General features: G+C 42.3%; 1 protein-coding gene across 2 annotated transcripts in view; it reads right to left on the reverse strand.

The window, feature by feature from the left end:
- lima1a (LIM domain and actin binding 1a) overlaps positions 1 to 16,690 on the reverse strand; it is a 31,981-nt gene that overhangs the window by 2,974 nt on the left and 12,317 nt on the right. For both annotated transcript variants that reach the window (XM_084918352.1, XM_084918351.1), the window contains exons 3-8: positions 15,950 to 15,995; positions 11,273 to 11,692; positions 3,352 to 3,409; positions 1,360 to 1,454; positions 286 to 351; positions 91 to 142 (exon numbers count right to left, since the gene is read on the reverse strand). In XM_084918352.1, coding sequence (XP_084774478.1) covers positions 91 to 142; positions 286 to 351; positions 1,360 to 1,454; positions 3,352 to 3,409; positions 11,273 to 11,692; positions 15,950 to 15,995 — 737 coding nt within the window. The remainder of the gene's footprint in view (positions 1 to 90; positions 143 to 285; positions 352 to 1,359; positions 1,455 to 3,351; positions 3,410 to 11,272; positions 11,693 to 15,949; positions 15,996 to 16,690) is intronic.

The raw sequence follows: 16,690 nt of genomic DNA on the forward strand, positions 1-16,690 counted from the left end.
ATTACAAACTAAAGCCAAGGACGGACAGTTCATACAGAGACGTGAGAACCTCACTTCAACTTTTCATCACGAATTATCTGCAGAACTTACCGTTGGTCTCTGAGGTGAAAACTCTCCTGGTGTTCGGTTCAGACTCTGGACTCTGAAACGGGAGAAGAGATGTGAAAAAAAACAAAACAAAACAAAAAAACATCACACACTGACACACTTTTAGATAAATGAGTGTCGAGATGAGCCGAAACTGATGCACTGGAACAAAAACACCTTCAGGCTATAAACTCTCACCATGTCCAGAGTGCACGGGGGGACGTTCTCCTTCTGCTTCCCACTGAAACCATCCAGCTGATCATCCTGAGCAAATCAAGAAGGACGAGCGTAAAGTTAACAACGGAATATAAGCCATCGGCATCACCTGCTTCATAGGAGATAAACCTACTGGGTATCACCTGTAGGGTTATTGTTAACAGAGCATCCACAATACTGCACACTGTGTGGGACTGCAGTGTCTTAGGTATATGTACCATTTGGCTCCAAGTAATTTTTAAGTATACAAAACAGATGTTTAAACCTATATCAGAGAGAGCAGGGATTTTTCTAGACAAGTCACTGCCTGTTGACCAATAATGCAGCTGGTCAAAAGCAACAACAACTCCAGGAAAAAGTAGCTCCACAAAAACACAATTACTACATGTGCATTTTAATCATGCAAATATCTTTGCTGGGATCACATGTAAGGAGTCATTTTGTTTCAACTCACTTCCATTAGCTAGTTTGTCTCCAAAAATCATCCCAGAAAATACAAAATTCCCCAGTGCTCTACCCCACGGGTGTCCATTCAGGCCTGGAATAATTCAGGAACATTGGTGTGGTGGTGATGGCACAGAGTTCACAACCCAGCTCGGCTCCACAGAGACCGATTTACACTGTTTGTTTGGAAATACTTTGGCTTTTTGTCAGCGGGCAGTGTGATTCTGCAATCTTAACTGCGCTGTCTAAATAATAAATAGGCTCGTTTTACAAGCGTCATGCACCCAAAGGTCATGCATGATTCATTTCCTGTTTCACGTTGAGGAAAAGATAACAGCTGAAGCATGTTTTTCACAGCAGGGCTCGCTCAGGCCAGTGAATGCCCATCCTCTGAAACTTAACCCAATTATTTTATAATGTGAAGGTATGCAGATATTTTAAGGGCACATTTTTTTAATTCTCTGGTTGATTTGTGTTATTTCATATTCAGCTCCAAGACAATTAAATAGGATTATTTCAAATTCACTAACCATGAATACTCCACCAATCTCACTTTCATTTCTGGTTTATAAATTTCTAATAAAAGTTTCCAGTAAGGCACAAAAAGCTCACATTGACTGAAGTGGAAGGGACTTCCTGTTTGGAGATGGCCGCTTGATAGAGGGCCATCCGATCACGGAGAGGCGTGGACTCGGCGAGGCTTCCATCTGCAAAAACACACAACACTGAGAAGTTATTGCCTAACAAACACTTCAGCTATTTTAACTCATCTTTGTGCGCACATCATGTCTGAACAGTGTTTTCTGTGCTTGCTGTAACCTGCAGACGCCACTTTTTTGTTACAGTTCATTAATCATTGTGAATGCAGGCTGATGACGGGAACACGGGGTCAGGAGCTGCGTGCAGCGTGGAGGGAAACTGTGGGTTTGTCTCTTCCTGTGCTCTCTTAAGCAGTGGGCTGATCACAGCGCTTACACAGCAGCCCGTGTCGTCACTTCTGAGCTTTTTCATTTCGGGGTAGGATGTAATCCATCCAGGAAGATAGCAGGAAGAGACTCTTTGTAAAGAAAAATCCCAAAGACTTTGTAAATCTGACACCGTTAACGAAGAGCTCCAGTTTACCTTTGACATAGCAGATGTCTTTCCGTTTGTTTTTCCATCGCTCATGTTTTTACTGTATGTGGTTAAAATGACTGCATACGCACACGAGGCCTCTGTGCCTTTTTTGGCTGTCATCACAAAAGTCAGACAGCTGCTGAGCAAAATGAAGCCATGTTTGCCTCTGAGCTTGATGGAGACCAAAACTGAGCTAAAAGAAGCTGAACTCTGCATTTATATCACATCAGGGGACTCAAATGTGACTCCAAACATTAAAACCGACGCATTATTCACCAACTGACTGCAGACCTTCACTTCATCATTTTCCTGATACAAGCTGTTTAAAGTCAGCCTCTTTTTAAGCCAGACAGCATGATGCTCAAGAATAAAAATAATCTCTGTAAACAGAACTCAAAGGGATCTACTTGATTCTGTTTGGTCAAAACTGCTCTGCCTAGAAAGTACATTTGAGCAGGCTTGCATTACATGCAGGTAAAGAGATTAAAATAGAGGGAGGGCATTTGCCAAAATGCGCCAGATACCTAACGGCTATTGACAATAATAAAGCTTTAAGCTGAGCAAAACAATGTGCAAAACAAAAAGCCTGGAAGCAGATATCCAAGTATTGGCTGTTGCTTCATCAGGTCACTTAAGCATCTACTTTATTTGGTGCTTATGTTACTCAGCTACAAGTAAATATCAAAACTATCACGATCATCTCAGAGTTTACCAATTTGTTAGCAGAGAGCCACACTTCTGGTTTATACCTGAATTCTATATTCGTATACAAGACTAATAAGACAGCTAATCATGAACCTAAACAATGAGAAGAGCAGCAACAACACGCTTCTATAAAGCTGAAGTGGACCGCAGAGTCAGCAGCTTTCGCTCTACTGAGGAGGAGGAGGAGGTTATGTCACGGATTCTGGTTTTACTAAAAATGAGCCCTTTAAGGTCACATGCAGGGCCTCGTTTTCTCAGGTTTCTCCTCCATCATTTAAAAAAAAAAAAAGAAAAAGAAAAAAAAAAGGAAAGAGTTTCACTTCCTCTTTAAATTAAAACCACCATGAACCATTAGCCAATGAAATGACTGAGTGCTCCGTCTGATTCGCATGTGGTGTGGAGGATATTTTAAGATTCGGCAGAGGTCCGAAGTAGCGCACAGCTGTCTTTTTATCCACCGACAGCAGTTTGTGAAGATGAAGCCATTCACCGACTTACATTCAGCTGAGATGTGTATTACAGAAGGTTTCCATTCTGCCAATAATAAAACTCTGTCGCTTACTTTTTGGTATTTGATGACATTTAAATTTTGTCCACATCTAAAAAGAAATGCGAGGCTCGCTCATAGATAGAATAAAGCACATAATAAGAAACATCCAACACTAATAGGTTTAATTTCACATCAGCCGTTGCCGTCTAGGTCATTTGGTGTGTGTTGTCGATCACCTCTCAAACAAACTGCCCCCTAAAAACCCTGAAAGCACATTAAAGAGAAGCATGTACCTCCTAGTAGTTGGTCCATGCTGCCAGTGTTTCCTCGGCCTGTCTGCTCTCTGGATGCCTGCAACGCAAAAAACAGACAGATGTAGAAAACAAACCGACATAAGGCAAAGAGATAAAAACACATGCAGTCCTTTGATGCTCACATGTTTCACCTGGTAGAGCCAACAGCCTGGAAGCTAAAGCCCAACCATCAGAAAGATCAAAGAGAGACCGAGGAAATGCAAAGGTAAGAGAATCACAGAGGTCAAGAGCGGCGTAGTGTTTGTGCAGTCCAAACCACTTTAATCCCCTTATGAGCTCAGTGTCTGAGACAAGACACACAGTCTGTCCTCAGCCACCAGCCAGAAAACAAACCGATCACCTCTCTGCTGCAGGGCAGAAAAGAACACCTGCTGCTTTATAACAAAGGAGCATCTGCCCAGAACGTGGGGAATTCCCAAGTCGGACATCTCCCCCAAACTTCAGGGCACAAAATCATCCGTCTCATGCCATTTAAGGTACGGCTTACGCAACGGGACAAACAGCGGCACAGCACATTTAGCCTTTAGGCTGCGGGGGCCACGGGGAGGATTTTGGCTTCGGCCCGAGTCCTGACAGGCTCGGAGCGTCTGCAGGCTTCGGCAAGTCGAGCTTAGGAACATTTCACAACATAAAGCTGAGGCAGAGTGGCCTTACATCATGGAAAAAAAATGGATGAAAGTATGTTTCAGACAAGTTAAACCTCATTTGTGTAACACATTATGCATTTTCACTTTATCTTCTCAAAAAAATAAATGCATGAAGGTGAAAGAAGACTTTATTTAACAAGCGTTCAAACCTCCAACGAGCATTATCTGTACATCTTATTCGTTATGTGCCACAGAGGCCTATCGTTTGAAAACTAGTCCCCAGTGAGTGGGAACTGTACGTATTTTGAAAAGACAAGAACAAGTTTTCAGTTAGACTGACCGTGAACCTGTGTTTGTGTAAAGATGTTTTAGAACAAAGTGCTAAACTCCTGATATGACAGATGCGTTCCTTAAACTACACACTGGAGAGTTTTTGGTCTTCAAAGACTTTATATGTTGGTGCAGCGTCTGCAGTGATCCGTTTTGGTGAAGAGAGCTGAACGTGGAAGTGACGCTTCGAGTTACCAGTCGATCGCTTTCCCACCATCTATGGCCTCAAACTGGGTGTAGAAGGAAAGATCGCTGACAAGTGGTGGAAATGATCTTTCTTAGAAGGTCGTCTGGGTTCAGTCTTAGAGATAAGGTGAAGAGCTCAGTCGTTCAGGAAGGCTTAGTAACGCTGCTACTCCTCCACACTGAAATGGGGCTCAGGAGATTCTCATTCTCATTAGGATGTCTCCTGGACAACTCCCAGGTGAGGCATTTCTGGCATGCACACCTTGGATGAGACCCCGGAGCACACACATAACATGCTTGAGAAACTTTGTCTTTTAGTTGGCTTGGGAATACCTTACTGTGCTACCTGGGGGAAGCCTGAGCATCTCTGCTCAGACTACGGCCCTGTGACGTGGACCCAGATGGATGTTTACATTAAACACATTAGAAAATTTAATTTTTGAGGTCAACTCAGTGCAAATGTCCACCCTGTCTAAAGTTCATAGCATCAGATCACGTTTCACATGAGGCGATTCATCTTTAAACTGTAAATGAAAGTGGAGACAGCGTCCAAAACTCACTACTTTTGAGAGAGAGGAAAAAAAAAAGTGTTGCACTGGGAAAGTCCAGCCTCTCCTTTAAACTTTCGTGTTCACTCTTTGTGGGAAAACCTTCACAATGTTCAACTGCTGCTCACTAAATGGTGCCAGAGAATGTCACAATTACAAAAAAGTGGTGAGAGTTCAACAAAAGGTGATAGGAAAGGTGTTAAATCCTCCAGCAAAATTAGAGAAACTGCAAAATCAGATAATTCTCTTCACATTGAATAACTCACATGACTCTAATAAAAAAAAATTAAGATTATAACAGCTTAAAGAAGCAGGATTTCCAAAGCTCGCACCTCTAGGCTTAACCTCTACCCCTTTAAAAACTGAGCAGTGACAACCAGATCATCACAGATGATGTAATCTGAGGGCGGGTAAGGGGCAAATCTGAGAGTCTGAGTCAGGAGTGAGTTCAATAATTAATAATGCACATTATGGTTAAGAAAGAACTGAATCATCTGCTGTGAACAGGAAAACACACCAACACTCAGGCCCTAAGTGGGGCGTTAAGAACAGAAACGAATCACAACAAAGGAAACAGTCATCTTCATAAGAATGGATCTATTCCCCCGGGTGGATTAGCTTCCACAGACCGGAGGTGCAGCTTTGTGGATGAAGGGGAGGATGAGGAGGAGGGGGGTCCGAGACTGGTTTGCATGCATGTGTGTGCATGAGGGGTTGAGTGGCATGTAAACAAGCATACGAGGCCAGGTTGTGTCTCGAAAGGCTGGATCAGTGGGCCAGACAAAGAATCTAATCCTGATACTATTAAAGCTCCTAAACAGACAGACCGAGCGAGCTTCAGTTCCCCTCATGACCCCACCTCACACACACCAGAGTCTACCAGAGACAACGACTTCTTCTTACACTAAGACTTACCCAAACAAAGAGCAGGAAGGCACCTGCGGCATCAGTTAACACCCTTTAAAGGTGTTAATATACCCAGTTCAAGCCACACAATAACACTGTTTTTAAAGTGAGCTGACACAGTTGAAAGGAGCTACTGATAAAGTCCATAAAGTGGACTCTGAGAAGCCTTAAAAGGCCCCTTTCAGCTGCTGCGCAAACATCCTCGTCCAACACAGAAGTCAATAAAATGACAAGCAGGGAAAGTAAAAGTGGAGACTGTCTCAGAGCCAAACAAAGAAAGCCACAAACACCATATGTCATAGCTACCTCTCGCGAAGACAAATGAAGAGGGAGGACAAAAAAGCCACAGAGGATGAGGAGTCGGCGGCGAGACCGAGGGGAAGGCGGTTCTCACGGAGTTTGATCGTGTGTTTGAATCCAGCACCGGCAAGACCTGCAGCTCCAGAGCAGGGAGGCACAGACTGTGGCTTATCGCAGGGGAGATGTGGGGTAGGACCCTCTGGAGATGGCTTTAGGGGAGGGGGAGGGGGAGGAGGATGGAGGGCAGGGTGGGTGGGAATATTAGAGGCGACAAGGAGCAGGTGTTCCTAGGGGGTGCTGCTCAAAGAGGGGTGTGGTCGGATGAAGGTGGGGATGATGACGGGAGTGTGCCGTGGTTTTACAGATGGTCTCTCTTTTTTTTTTTTTTTTTTCTTGTTTAAGTGTTTCACGGCCCCCCAGCATCAGAATAAAGCTTTGGGCCTACAGAGAGGAGCAATGTGGGGCAGGAGGGAGGCGGAGAAGCAGCAGCTGGTGCAGTAAGGGGGGTGACTCAGGGAGGTGACTCAGGGAGGATAGGGAGGCTGGGGCTGAGCTGGGCTGTGTGGGAGGGAGGAGGGGTGAGGGTCAATTAATTTCAGAGTGCATCGAGTCGGCCCAGAGAGGGGAGTGGATGTAGAGGGGGGTGTTTAGATAAGAGCTGGAGGAATAAACGCAGACAAACTCTTTACCGATCTGTTAGTGCGTTTAGCTTTTAGCTCAGAGAGGCCAATGTGAGCATGCTCACAGTGATGATGCTAACGTGCGTCACACAGACGACAAATGAGGCTGGAGAAAGTAGATTTTGTTTGAGTAAATCTTCCCCCAAATTATAGGTAGTGAATGTCGATTCTGTTACTAAAGATGGTATAAAAAAAAATAGGCGGAAACACCGTGATGTCACATATTGGCTAATTAAATCTCAGACTCAAAACTAGTGACCAAGCCCATAAAATCATCAGGAAAATATTTACGGGGGTTAAATAAAAATAATGAAAGCAATTCCACACTGGCTTCATTTGTCAGATCCCAAAGCTACGTCTGTCTGTCACACCATCTAGGACTCCTAGTAATTCACACGATGGTGATATTTTTTGCTAATGTGTGTCCACAGTTGGACAAATGCAGAGATTTTTTCCTTTTATTATTAGGCATCCCCACCCCTTTGATATGAGGCATGAAGCAAGCAGCAGCAGACAATTTCCACAAAAATCAGCCTGCATTAGCAGAATGCTAGGACATGCATCAGGTTTTAATTAAATTCAGACTCATTTACTGGTAAATGGAGTGGTACTTATAGAGTTAAGCACTTAAAGCACACGGTTTTATCTACGCCCAAGTGTTCTAACATCCACTCACACTGATTCATAAGGGGCAACTCCAAGAAAACTTCAGCATGCAGAATGAAGGAGTCGGTGATTGATTGGCAGACAACCTTCACAATACCATATTTGCAAAAACAAACTTATCGTGCATCAATTTACGCAGAAAAAAAGTACTAAATACTAATTTTCGCTGAGGACCACCTCATGTGCAAACATCACAACATCAAATTTCAGCTAATAGTATAGCAGTACTACAAACAAACAGGGTCAGCCAAAGGAAAGTTAGGTCCAAGATAAAGAGCGCTTAGCATCTCCATAATGATCTGAGATTTATCTGAAATGAATCCAAACTTGCCAATATAAGCCGTCTTTTCATTTGGGGAATTTCCGAGTCCAGGAGCATTGGGATTACTCATTTTGCTGCTTGTTTGAAACACTTTCTGTGCAAAATACACCACACGTCATGCTTGGCCGAAAAGCCAAGTTTTTGTTGCTTTTACACTTTTCCTATGTCAGCGCCAGTCAGCACACAGTGGAAATTTATAATATATGTACTTAAAAAAATAAAAATAAAGTAACACTTTTAAGACTGTAAAAGGAGAGATTGTGATGATTTTGACCTGGACTTGAATGCTTAAGTGCAAAACTAACATTTTGGTGTCCGGAGAACACATTTTGGTCAAAGCTTTAGTGATTGCTGATATCAGTCCATGATTTCATACTAAATATATTCAGTAGTTGTTATGAAAATGCTCATGACAGTGCGAGAAAAAGCCAGTGGACATTAGAGGTATTAGACCATTCACCTCAAAGGAATTGCCATCCGAGATAACATGACTTCAAAGAAAAGAAGGGTGGAGGTCTTTGATGGGTGGCAGTGAGGGTTAAGAGAGAAAACAGGGGCGAGGTGGACGGAGGGCTGAGGAGCAGAGAGTGGAGCACAAGGATGATTGATGAGGTGGGGAGGGGAGGCGGAGAGCTTTGACGGCCTTGGGGGGAGACTGTCTGACGAGGCTCAGAGCGCAGATCAGCTGTCTGCAGTCATGAGTCTGCCAGCCTGCTGCACCATGACATCATCTGCCCCGTGAAGGGGAGCTCAACAAAGAAGCAGAGAGCCCGCCTCAGCCCTACAGTGGAGCCTATTGTACAAGCCCCGGACACTGTGTCTACAGAACTGTATAGATCCTGTATTTCAGCTCGAGGATTTCCCCAAACAAGCCCTCCTTTGGAAGGACAACTATGCAGCAAGCAATAAAAAGACTCCTTCCCTCCAGCTCCCCAGAGTGCTCCTTCATCTCACTTTTTAAAAGCCCACATAGGAGGCGGGTGTGGAGAGGAGAGTGGCGGATGTCTTTGTTTAAACGCCACGTTTTACTGCACGTTTCTTCATCGCATGTTTCTTTACAACCCCTTCTTTGTCCTTTGTTAACAAAAAAAAAAAAAAAAAAAGTTTCCATGAAGAATCAGACTCTTTTAAACCAAAACTGAGAGAGTCAATCCTGCTCAGCATTATCTGTGCATCTTCCTCCTCTGTGCCACATTAAGACCTTAATATCCAGGTGCCCTTAAATTTGTATTAATGGCACCTGGATATTAATTTAATCTCTTCCTGGACTGAAAACCAAAGCTGCAGTTCCTCAAATGGCCACTTGAAGGTGGAGTTCATCCCCACTGACCTACATTATAAAATGTCCAATTTCACAACAGAATTAGAATCAGTATATGGAAGCACCTTAAAGCAGCGGTCCCCAACCCCCGGGCCACGGACTGGTACCGGTCCATGGATCGTTAGGTACCAGGCCGCGAGAGTTGAGGCTCAGGTGTGAAATTTATGGTTTTCAGGGTTTTTATCATTTTTTTATCGTTTTTATCGTCAACTCTGTTTCCCTGGATCTTTTCCCGTGTGTTTGGAATAAATCTTATTTTTTTTGTACCGGTACTGGTTTTATTTTGTTGTATTTATCCGCGACACCTTAAAGCCCAGTCCTTGAAAATATTGTCGGACATAAGCAGTTTGGGGACCGCTGCTTTAAAGCATGTTAGCATCAGCTGAAAACTGAGCCGTCCACCCGCTCCTCCAAATATTGGGAGCAGCATGAACACGAAAGCTGAAACTTGAGAGAGAAAAAAATGAGCAAACACATGGAGATAAAGGGAAGGAAAAACTGGAAGAAACCTCGGGAAGAACCAAGCCTCTTGGGGTAACCAAGATGACAAGAAATAAACCAAAGAAAGCCAACAAATTCACCATTTTCACCTTTTTGTCAACACTTTATCCTTTCTGGCCTAATGACAATTTATACATTTGTAACATTTTTAAATACTGAGTTCTTCTTTCCACTGAGCACCACAAACATCAAACAATCAAATTTAATAAAACTGAGTGAAAGTGAATCAACAGTAAGTCGAGTTGTTGATTTTGTAGGACTGAGAAGAACTGCAGAGCACACGTCTTTCACTGGGTCCCATTATCAGAAAAAACAGAACGCCCATTTTATTGTTATGCTGATGACTCACTTATTTTCCCAGTAATCTAAATCAAATCTTATCTCATCTCTCTGATATTTAGAGCCAGATGTCTCAAAATTTCCTATGTCCTGGTGCATTTGCTCCCCCCCGGGAGCTGGACACAGCTTTCATTTCCAAATAAGCTGTTTAATCATACCGTGTCTAAATGAAATGCATTTTTTCCTCCCTTTCTAGTGGCGTTCTTGAGAAGGTCATACATGCTTTCATTTCCACATCTTTATTAATAAATATTATGTGGTCATGTCTTAAATATTTAACTCACCACTATTAAAGCACTCATTAGCTCACACATATGAAGTTTTTTCCATATTTAGTGTCTAATCACCACATTTTTAATTACTGTTCCAGTTTGTAATGAGCCCTTTAACTGGAAGTGTTTTTGTTATATTAGTATTTTTATTATTTTAACCCTTTTTTGTCTTTTTTAGCATTTGTATTTTAGAATTTCTAACTATTACTTTTATTATTGCTGGTGTATTTATAAGTGGTCATGTTTATTTCAGTATTTTTACATTTACATAACTGGGAGGTCACAGTAGTTAAAGGCTAAACCCCAAATTTAAATTTGTAAAGCACATTGAGTACGGACTCATCAGTCCACCTCTGAAAGCCTCACAGTGGCTCGTCATAAAATGGTCGCTCTCTATTGAGGAAACACAGCGTGGCTCTTGTTAATGTGTCACACTTTGGAGTACGAGCACTTTTCATTTTACACGCCTTGAGCTGATGCATGACTGGACGTCAAATTCCTCGACTTTTATGCTCCACAAACAACAATTAGCTGCCTCGGGGAGCATGAAGCAGAGATCTCTCAGGGATCCTTGCAGAGGGAAATGTGCGAGTCAGCTGAGTGTGTGTGTTTCTTTTAAAAGGAGGAGGATGTGAAGTGGGGCTACACCATGTGACTATCAGCATGACGGCACTGGGGGGGATCTTCTTTGAGAACAAGTGGACAGTTTTAGGAAGTCCAGACTACCAACTTATCTTCTCAATTTCTGATTCATTTTAATGTATGATGCTTCATCAGATGTAGGCACACTAAGCTAAACTAGGTACTCATGAAGATTGTAAGTAGAGTAAGCTGTGGAATAAAAAGTTTCTATATTAAGACTGAATATAAAAATATATTTCACTGAAACAGAAACGCGTAAAAGTTGAAATGAGGGCAAACTCACTGAGAAGCAGTACTTGCCTTTTCTGGGCTTTCTCCTTTCTCGAACATCATCTTGAGGCTGTTGAGGGGGATGCTGGGCTTCTCGCACTCGGGCACTTCAGCTGCCGATGCCGCCGCTCCCTCCTGCTCCTCTGAATCTCTGCTGGGCTTCGCCTCCATGTCCGTCATGTCCTGGCTGGTCTCTCTGGTTACTCTGTGAACCTGGATCTCTGTATCCTGGTCCTGTGAGAGTACTGTAGTTTTTAGGGAGTCTTGCTGAAGCTTGATTTGGGATGAAGGTGCAGATCTGGAGCCTGGTAACGTGCTGACTGGAGTCCGAGGGGCCTGAGATTGGGATCTCTGGATGGACGGCGGTTCCTGCTGTTGCTGCTGCTCCCAGCGTTTCTTTAAAGCACTCAGGTTCCCGCCACACAGTGTCGAGGGTAGAGCTTCCACAACCTGAACAGGAAACAGTCACTCAGTTAAATTTTTTACCTCTGTAGCATCAAAGGTAAAACAGTTTTATAACTGTCAGTTTCAATAAATCTTAAGACTCTTTATCTCAATGTCAATTTAATTAACATCATCTAGGTTCATTTTCCTCCCATCCTCAAAAAACAAACCAGATATGGACATAAAAATATTGGATATACAAAGACTGAAATATATTTCCAAACAATGCAGAGCATTTCTGATTATACATCCAAAACCATTTCTGCTGTCATATTTTGTTTTTGTGTCAGGAAACAAGAAAAGATTCATATCTGAAAAGACAACTCGATGTGGGTCAGATGCACAAGTCTGTAATGCGGTGCAGTGCAAGTGCAGTTTTCTGTTATTGTAAGAAAGTCCTGGAAAAAAAAAAGTCATCTGATGGTAAGCTTCAAGTCTTATTTTTGTCCAGATAACCATTCAAAACAAGTGTAGCATCACATTTATTAGAGGGAGTACACGCTAGAATACGTCTGATGTTTGTGCAAATTAATCAACTGTTAAATCACCTGACGAGTTTGGCTTTAACCCTCCAGGCCACAAGAGCCTAAAAAACTGATTTGAGCATAAAAAGTCTATTAATTATTATTATTTACTGAAAAATGTCACAAAAAACAAATATAGACTCTATATGTTAAGAATCTTGAATCAGAAAACCTGTTGAGTGTCTGCTTAAAAATGAATTAGCAATAAAAATGTTTCCACTCAGTAAATAAAATCACCCAATGATCTGGACTTTAACGCACGAGAATGAAGAGATACAAGAACTACAAGAACCTGGGACTGACCCGACTGCAACTGTAAAACATGTCCTGCACACACTCTGCTGGACTTTCTGTTGTTTTGGTCATTTATGACTCAGATGCCTCGTTTATCTATGACGGTTGTTCTAAACACGAGTTAGTCCAGCTCTTATCTGTCATTTCAGACGTTTTTATCGTCACTTTGGGCACCAAGTATCTGCCTTCAGGCTTCTGCAGCAGGAAATCTTAATACTCCATGGTTCACTGCAAAACATTACAATGCAATCTAATTAAATTCTGCATGCATACATTTCACAAAACCTTCCATCCGTGCCTTGCTGGTTAACTCTGAGAGTTAACCAGCTCTAGTTTTGTGTATCGTGCAGATGCAATGAGATGAAAAGGTTGCTGGGTGAAGAATTCAAACACAGCAGAGACCACAGAGAAGATAACCTTCATTTTTACTGCCAACCACACAAACACTCACACAACAAACTACGATGACTCACAATTTCTGAGGCTCTGGCAGAGGAGACTCCCACTGAGGGATGCTAGCTGCTCTCTCAGTCTGTTTTTAGTTTAGTCAATAAATTCCATCAATGCTGGACACACGCCACTTTGACTCTCCGATTTCTGAATGACGCTAAAAACATTTATACTAAATCAAACAGCATCTGCACTGACATTAAACTACATGTTCACATTCTTGCAAGCAGAGTGTGCACAGTCTGAGCTAGGTAACAAAAGGAAAAGACATGAAAAGGAAACAGGAAGTCCTGCATGAAAGACAAAAGAGCCGTGAGTTGCTCTGCATGCGCATCTATAAACCTGGAGCTGAAAAGAAAGCTAGAAAAACTTTTTTCCTTTTGTGTGTGTGCGCGTGTGTGTATCAAAAACCTGAGAGTGAGGCAGACGACCTGGCTGTCCAGTTGAAAATGCTGTGAAAATGTGTGTGCTGGTGTCTGCTGACCGGCTGGAAGTGCTACAGGCTGTCCCAGATGTGAGAGGCTTGAGAAGTGATCAGAATGAAGCAACTAGCCCACCCCCCCTTCTACGACACAGAGGAAAGGAAGGAGGGAAGGAAGGAGAGGGAGTGAAGGGGGCGAAGGGTGAGGGGGCGGGGAGGTAAGGAAGGAGGGAGAGAAAATCAGAAACAGACAGTCGGTGAGGGAAAGGAGGGAAAATAAAGACAGGAAATGTGAAAAAGGTAAAGGGGAGGGAGGTGGAAACCTTAAAAAAAATAAAAACCTCTCACAAAGAACTGCACAGAGACTAAACCTGGATAAATACCAATCTCCTGATAAGCCTCCCGGGCTGGTATCTACATCTGATGTTTAGTTTAGAGATTGGATTTGATAGGAACACCTTTAGCTCCAGTCTTCCTCTCAGGAAATGAGGGATTGCCAGAGAAATTCGACAGAACTGCCATTCAGCATTTACACGAACAACAACAACAGATTTGACACCCTGAGAAGTTTGACGTGGGGAAGGAATGCAAGGTTGTCTTTAATGATGAGATGTTGTGCAACCTGGTAGAAAATACCAGGGAGAGGGGGCAGGGTTTGGGTTTGGCTTTACAAGGCAACTTCAGGTTTAAGCTCAAGTTTTCAGGGTTAGGAAGGTGTGAGAGAGGAGATCAGCAAAACCCACCACCTACTGACCGATCACTTCTCTGGACCTCATCGCACAGGAAGGATCAACAAGAAAACTTGGCTTATATAATTCCTCTGGCTGCACGTAGTTATAAAGCAGTTTTACAGTCGTGAGCCCTAACATAGTGACCATGTAGTTGGATCCACTTTTCTGTTACTGTTTACAAGAACTTTAAAACAAAAACAGAAAAAAAACACCAAGCAGCTCAAACCAAAGTCTTGCAGAACTAATCCACATGATATACACAGTAACTGTGAGACCTGCTGTAAAAAGTGGCTCTGATTTGATATTTAATGAGCCTTTAATTTGGTTAAGAAGTAAACTCAAAGCAAAGAGTGACCGGCGTATAAAGCCGCCCGTTTACCGTCCTAACCTGAAGCTACGTCCACAGTTACATCTGTTACATCCACTTTACTTTCTAAAAACATCCCACCTACAAGGATACGTTGTGAAAAATATCTCCATCCACATCTAAACAAAATGACAAAGCAACAGGTGATGATTTAACCAACTTTACAGAAATTAATAATTCAATTTTCTTTATATAGTGACAAATCATGATGAAAGCAGCATCAAAGCCGAGCAAGAAAATATTATCAGGTCAACAGCTTAGAGGGGAAGAAGTAAGTGATGTTTGGACAGGCAGTGTGGTGGTACTACTACAACAACAACAACAACAACAACACGTGTGTGTTTGTGAGAAAGCATGTAAAAACTGCAGATAATAAGATTAAAAGAAACAATATTTGGTTCACATCCACCACTACAGAAAATGCCCTTACACTAAAGAGACATACACCTCTGATGCTGCAAGAAAAAAAAAATGTCAGAGTTACTTAGAAGGTTTTTAATTTTTTTTTTACTTCGTTTTCAATGAGTTAAAAGAAACAAATGGGTCAAAAGTGTAGAAAAGGCTTCCTGTGTGTGGAGAGAGCCCGAGTCACCACACTGACCAGGTGTGACGGAGGCTCCTTGTTATCAGGGCTGCAGAACAGCTGATGCCAAAAGTGATAACAGAATAATTTCACTGCTGGAGCTTGCTGCATGCTGGAGATGTTTCCAAGATTAACGTCTCCAAGCAGTTATTTGAGTCTCCGCCAGACTGAGAGCAGTTTAGGGTTTATATTTTAACACTGCATTTGAAAGGCCAAATATTATCCTTTCAACTGCTCTGTTATTAGCTGACAGCTGGAGTTCCCTTAATAAGGCTTTTAATCAGCTTTCAGAATGAGTCACATTACTACAGTCGAGATTTCCACACAGAAACAGAGTAAACAAAGAGCAAGTGAGGTCACTGAACTCCAAATTCTGAGAGAGAACGAGGGTTTGGTCTGTGCATGTCCACATAGTTTTTGGGAAAATGTTAAGAAAAGATGTTTGGCAGCAGAGCATGTGGGTCTACGCAGTAGTTTATCTACAGTTTATACTCGTATGAATATGGGGAATGAGATGCTGCTGATGGGTGAGGTTTTCCCCTCTGTGAATTAAAAATAGAAAGTGTCGAAGCTTTTCAGATTAAAAAATGTGGCACATTTGGGATACTGGACTCACTGAATGGAGTTCGACTTCTGTGGGTCTGTGTTAACGGCAGCAGCAGCATTAATTAGCAGGTACTGAGGTCTAAACATGGCAGCAGGCTGTGTTTTAATATAGATACTGGTGGTTCTGGTGCAGGGACTACTAGGGTGGAGAGGGTGAAGCACTTTGTTTTTAATTCTGAAATTTAACTTGAGGCCAAGTATTGTGGCCATGATAGAAAACACTTCTTCCACCGCTGGGAAGCAACGAATCTTCACAGACATACAGGAGTGAATTTGAATGTACGCACCGTTTTCTTCTTCTCTATGCTGCCCTCTTCTGCTGCCATCTGGTACCTGTGGAGGACAAAAACTGCTTCAGATAAACAATAACTGAGAGGATGAGGCCCAGTGAGGAAGAAGCAGTACCGCTTCCCAGGAAATTCGTTAGAAAAATAAATAAATGTTCCCGCTCCAAAAACAATAGATTAGTTAATGTGTTAAAGTAAAACTGTTTGGAAAAACATCATCACGTGTCGTCTTGCAAAAAGTACGCAGAGGGAGTGGATTCATTGTTTCAGTGAAACAGATTTTATTGGCCAGGTTTTATTTAAGATAAAGTATTTTAATTGATTGAAGATTCATTTCCTCTTTTGTTTCTGGACCCCGATAACCAGCAGGAATTTACAAGTCTGGATGGCAGCAAAAACTATGTGAATTAATATAAGCCATCAATTAATAACCCACAACTAATCCTTTTTAAAGGGCAAACATCATCACACAATTAGTGAAACTAATCATTTTCAGGGAATTTTGGTCCTTAATTTCTGTCTTATATTAATGTGTCTGCTGCTGAGAGGTTTACAAGTTTAACCAAGTGACTCGTTCTGCTTAATTTCTCATTTCTCGTGTGTGTCAGGTGAAAGTTGATTTGTTGACAAGCAGGCTAGAACAGGGAAAACAGTGGCAGCGGATTTCGCCGGGAAAGTTCAAATAAAACATCAAATATGAATAAATGTGGAATGAAAAATACAAAATTCTCCACAGTGGAC

The sequence above is a fragment of the Perissodus microlepis genome, chromosome 20 (assembly GCF_051167445.1).
Source record: "Perissodus microlepis isolate ML-2025 ecotype Zambia chromosome 20, ASM5116744v1, whole genome shotgun sequence".
NCBI classification, from domain to species: domain Eukaryota; kingdom Metazoa; phylum Chordata; class Actinopteri; order Cichliformes; family Cichlidae; genus Perissodus; species Perissodus microlepis.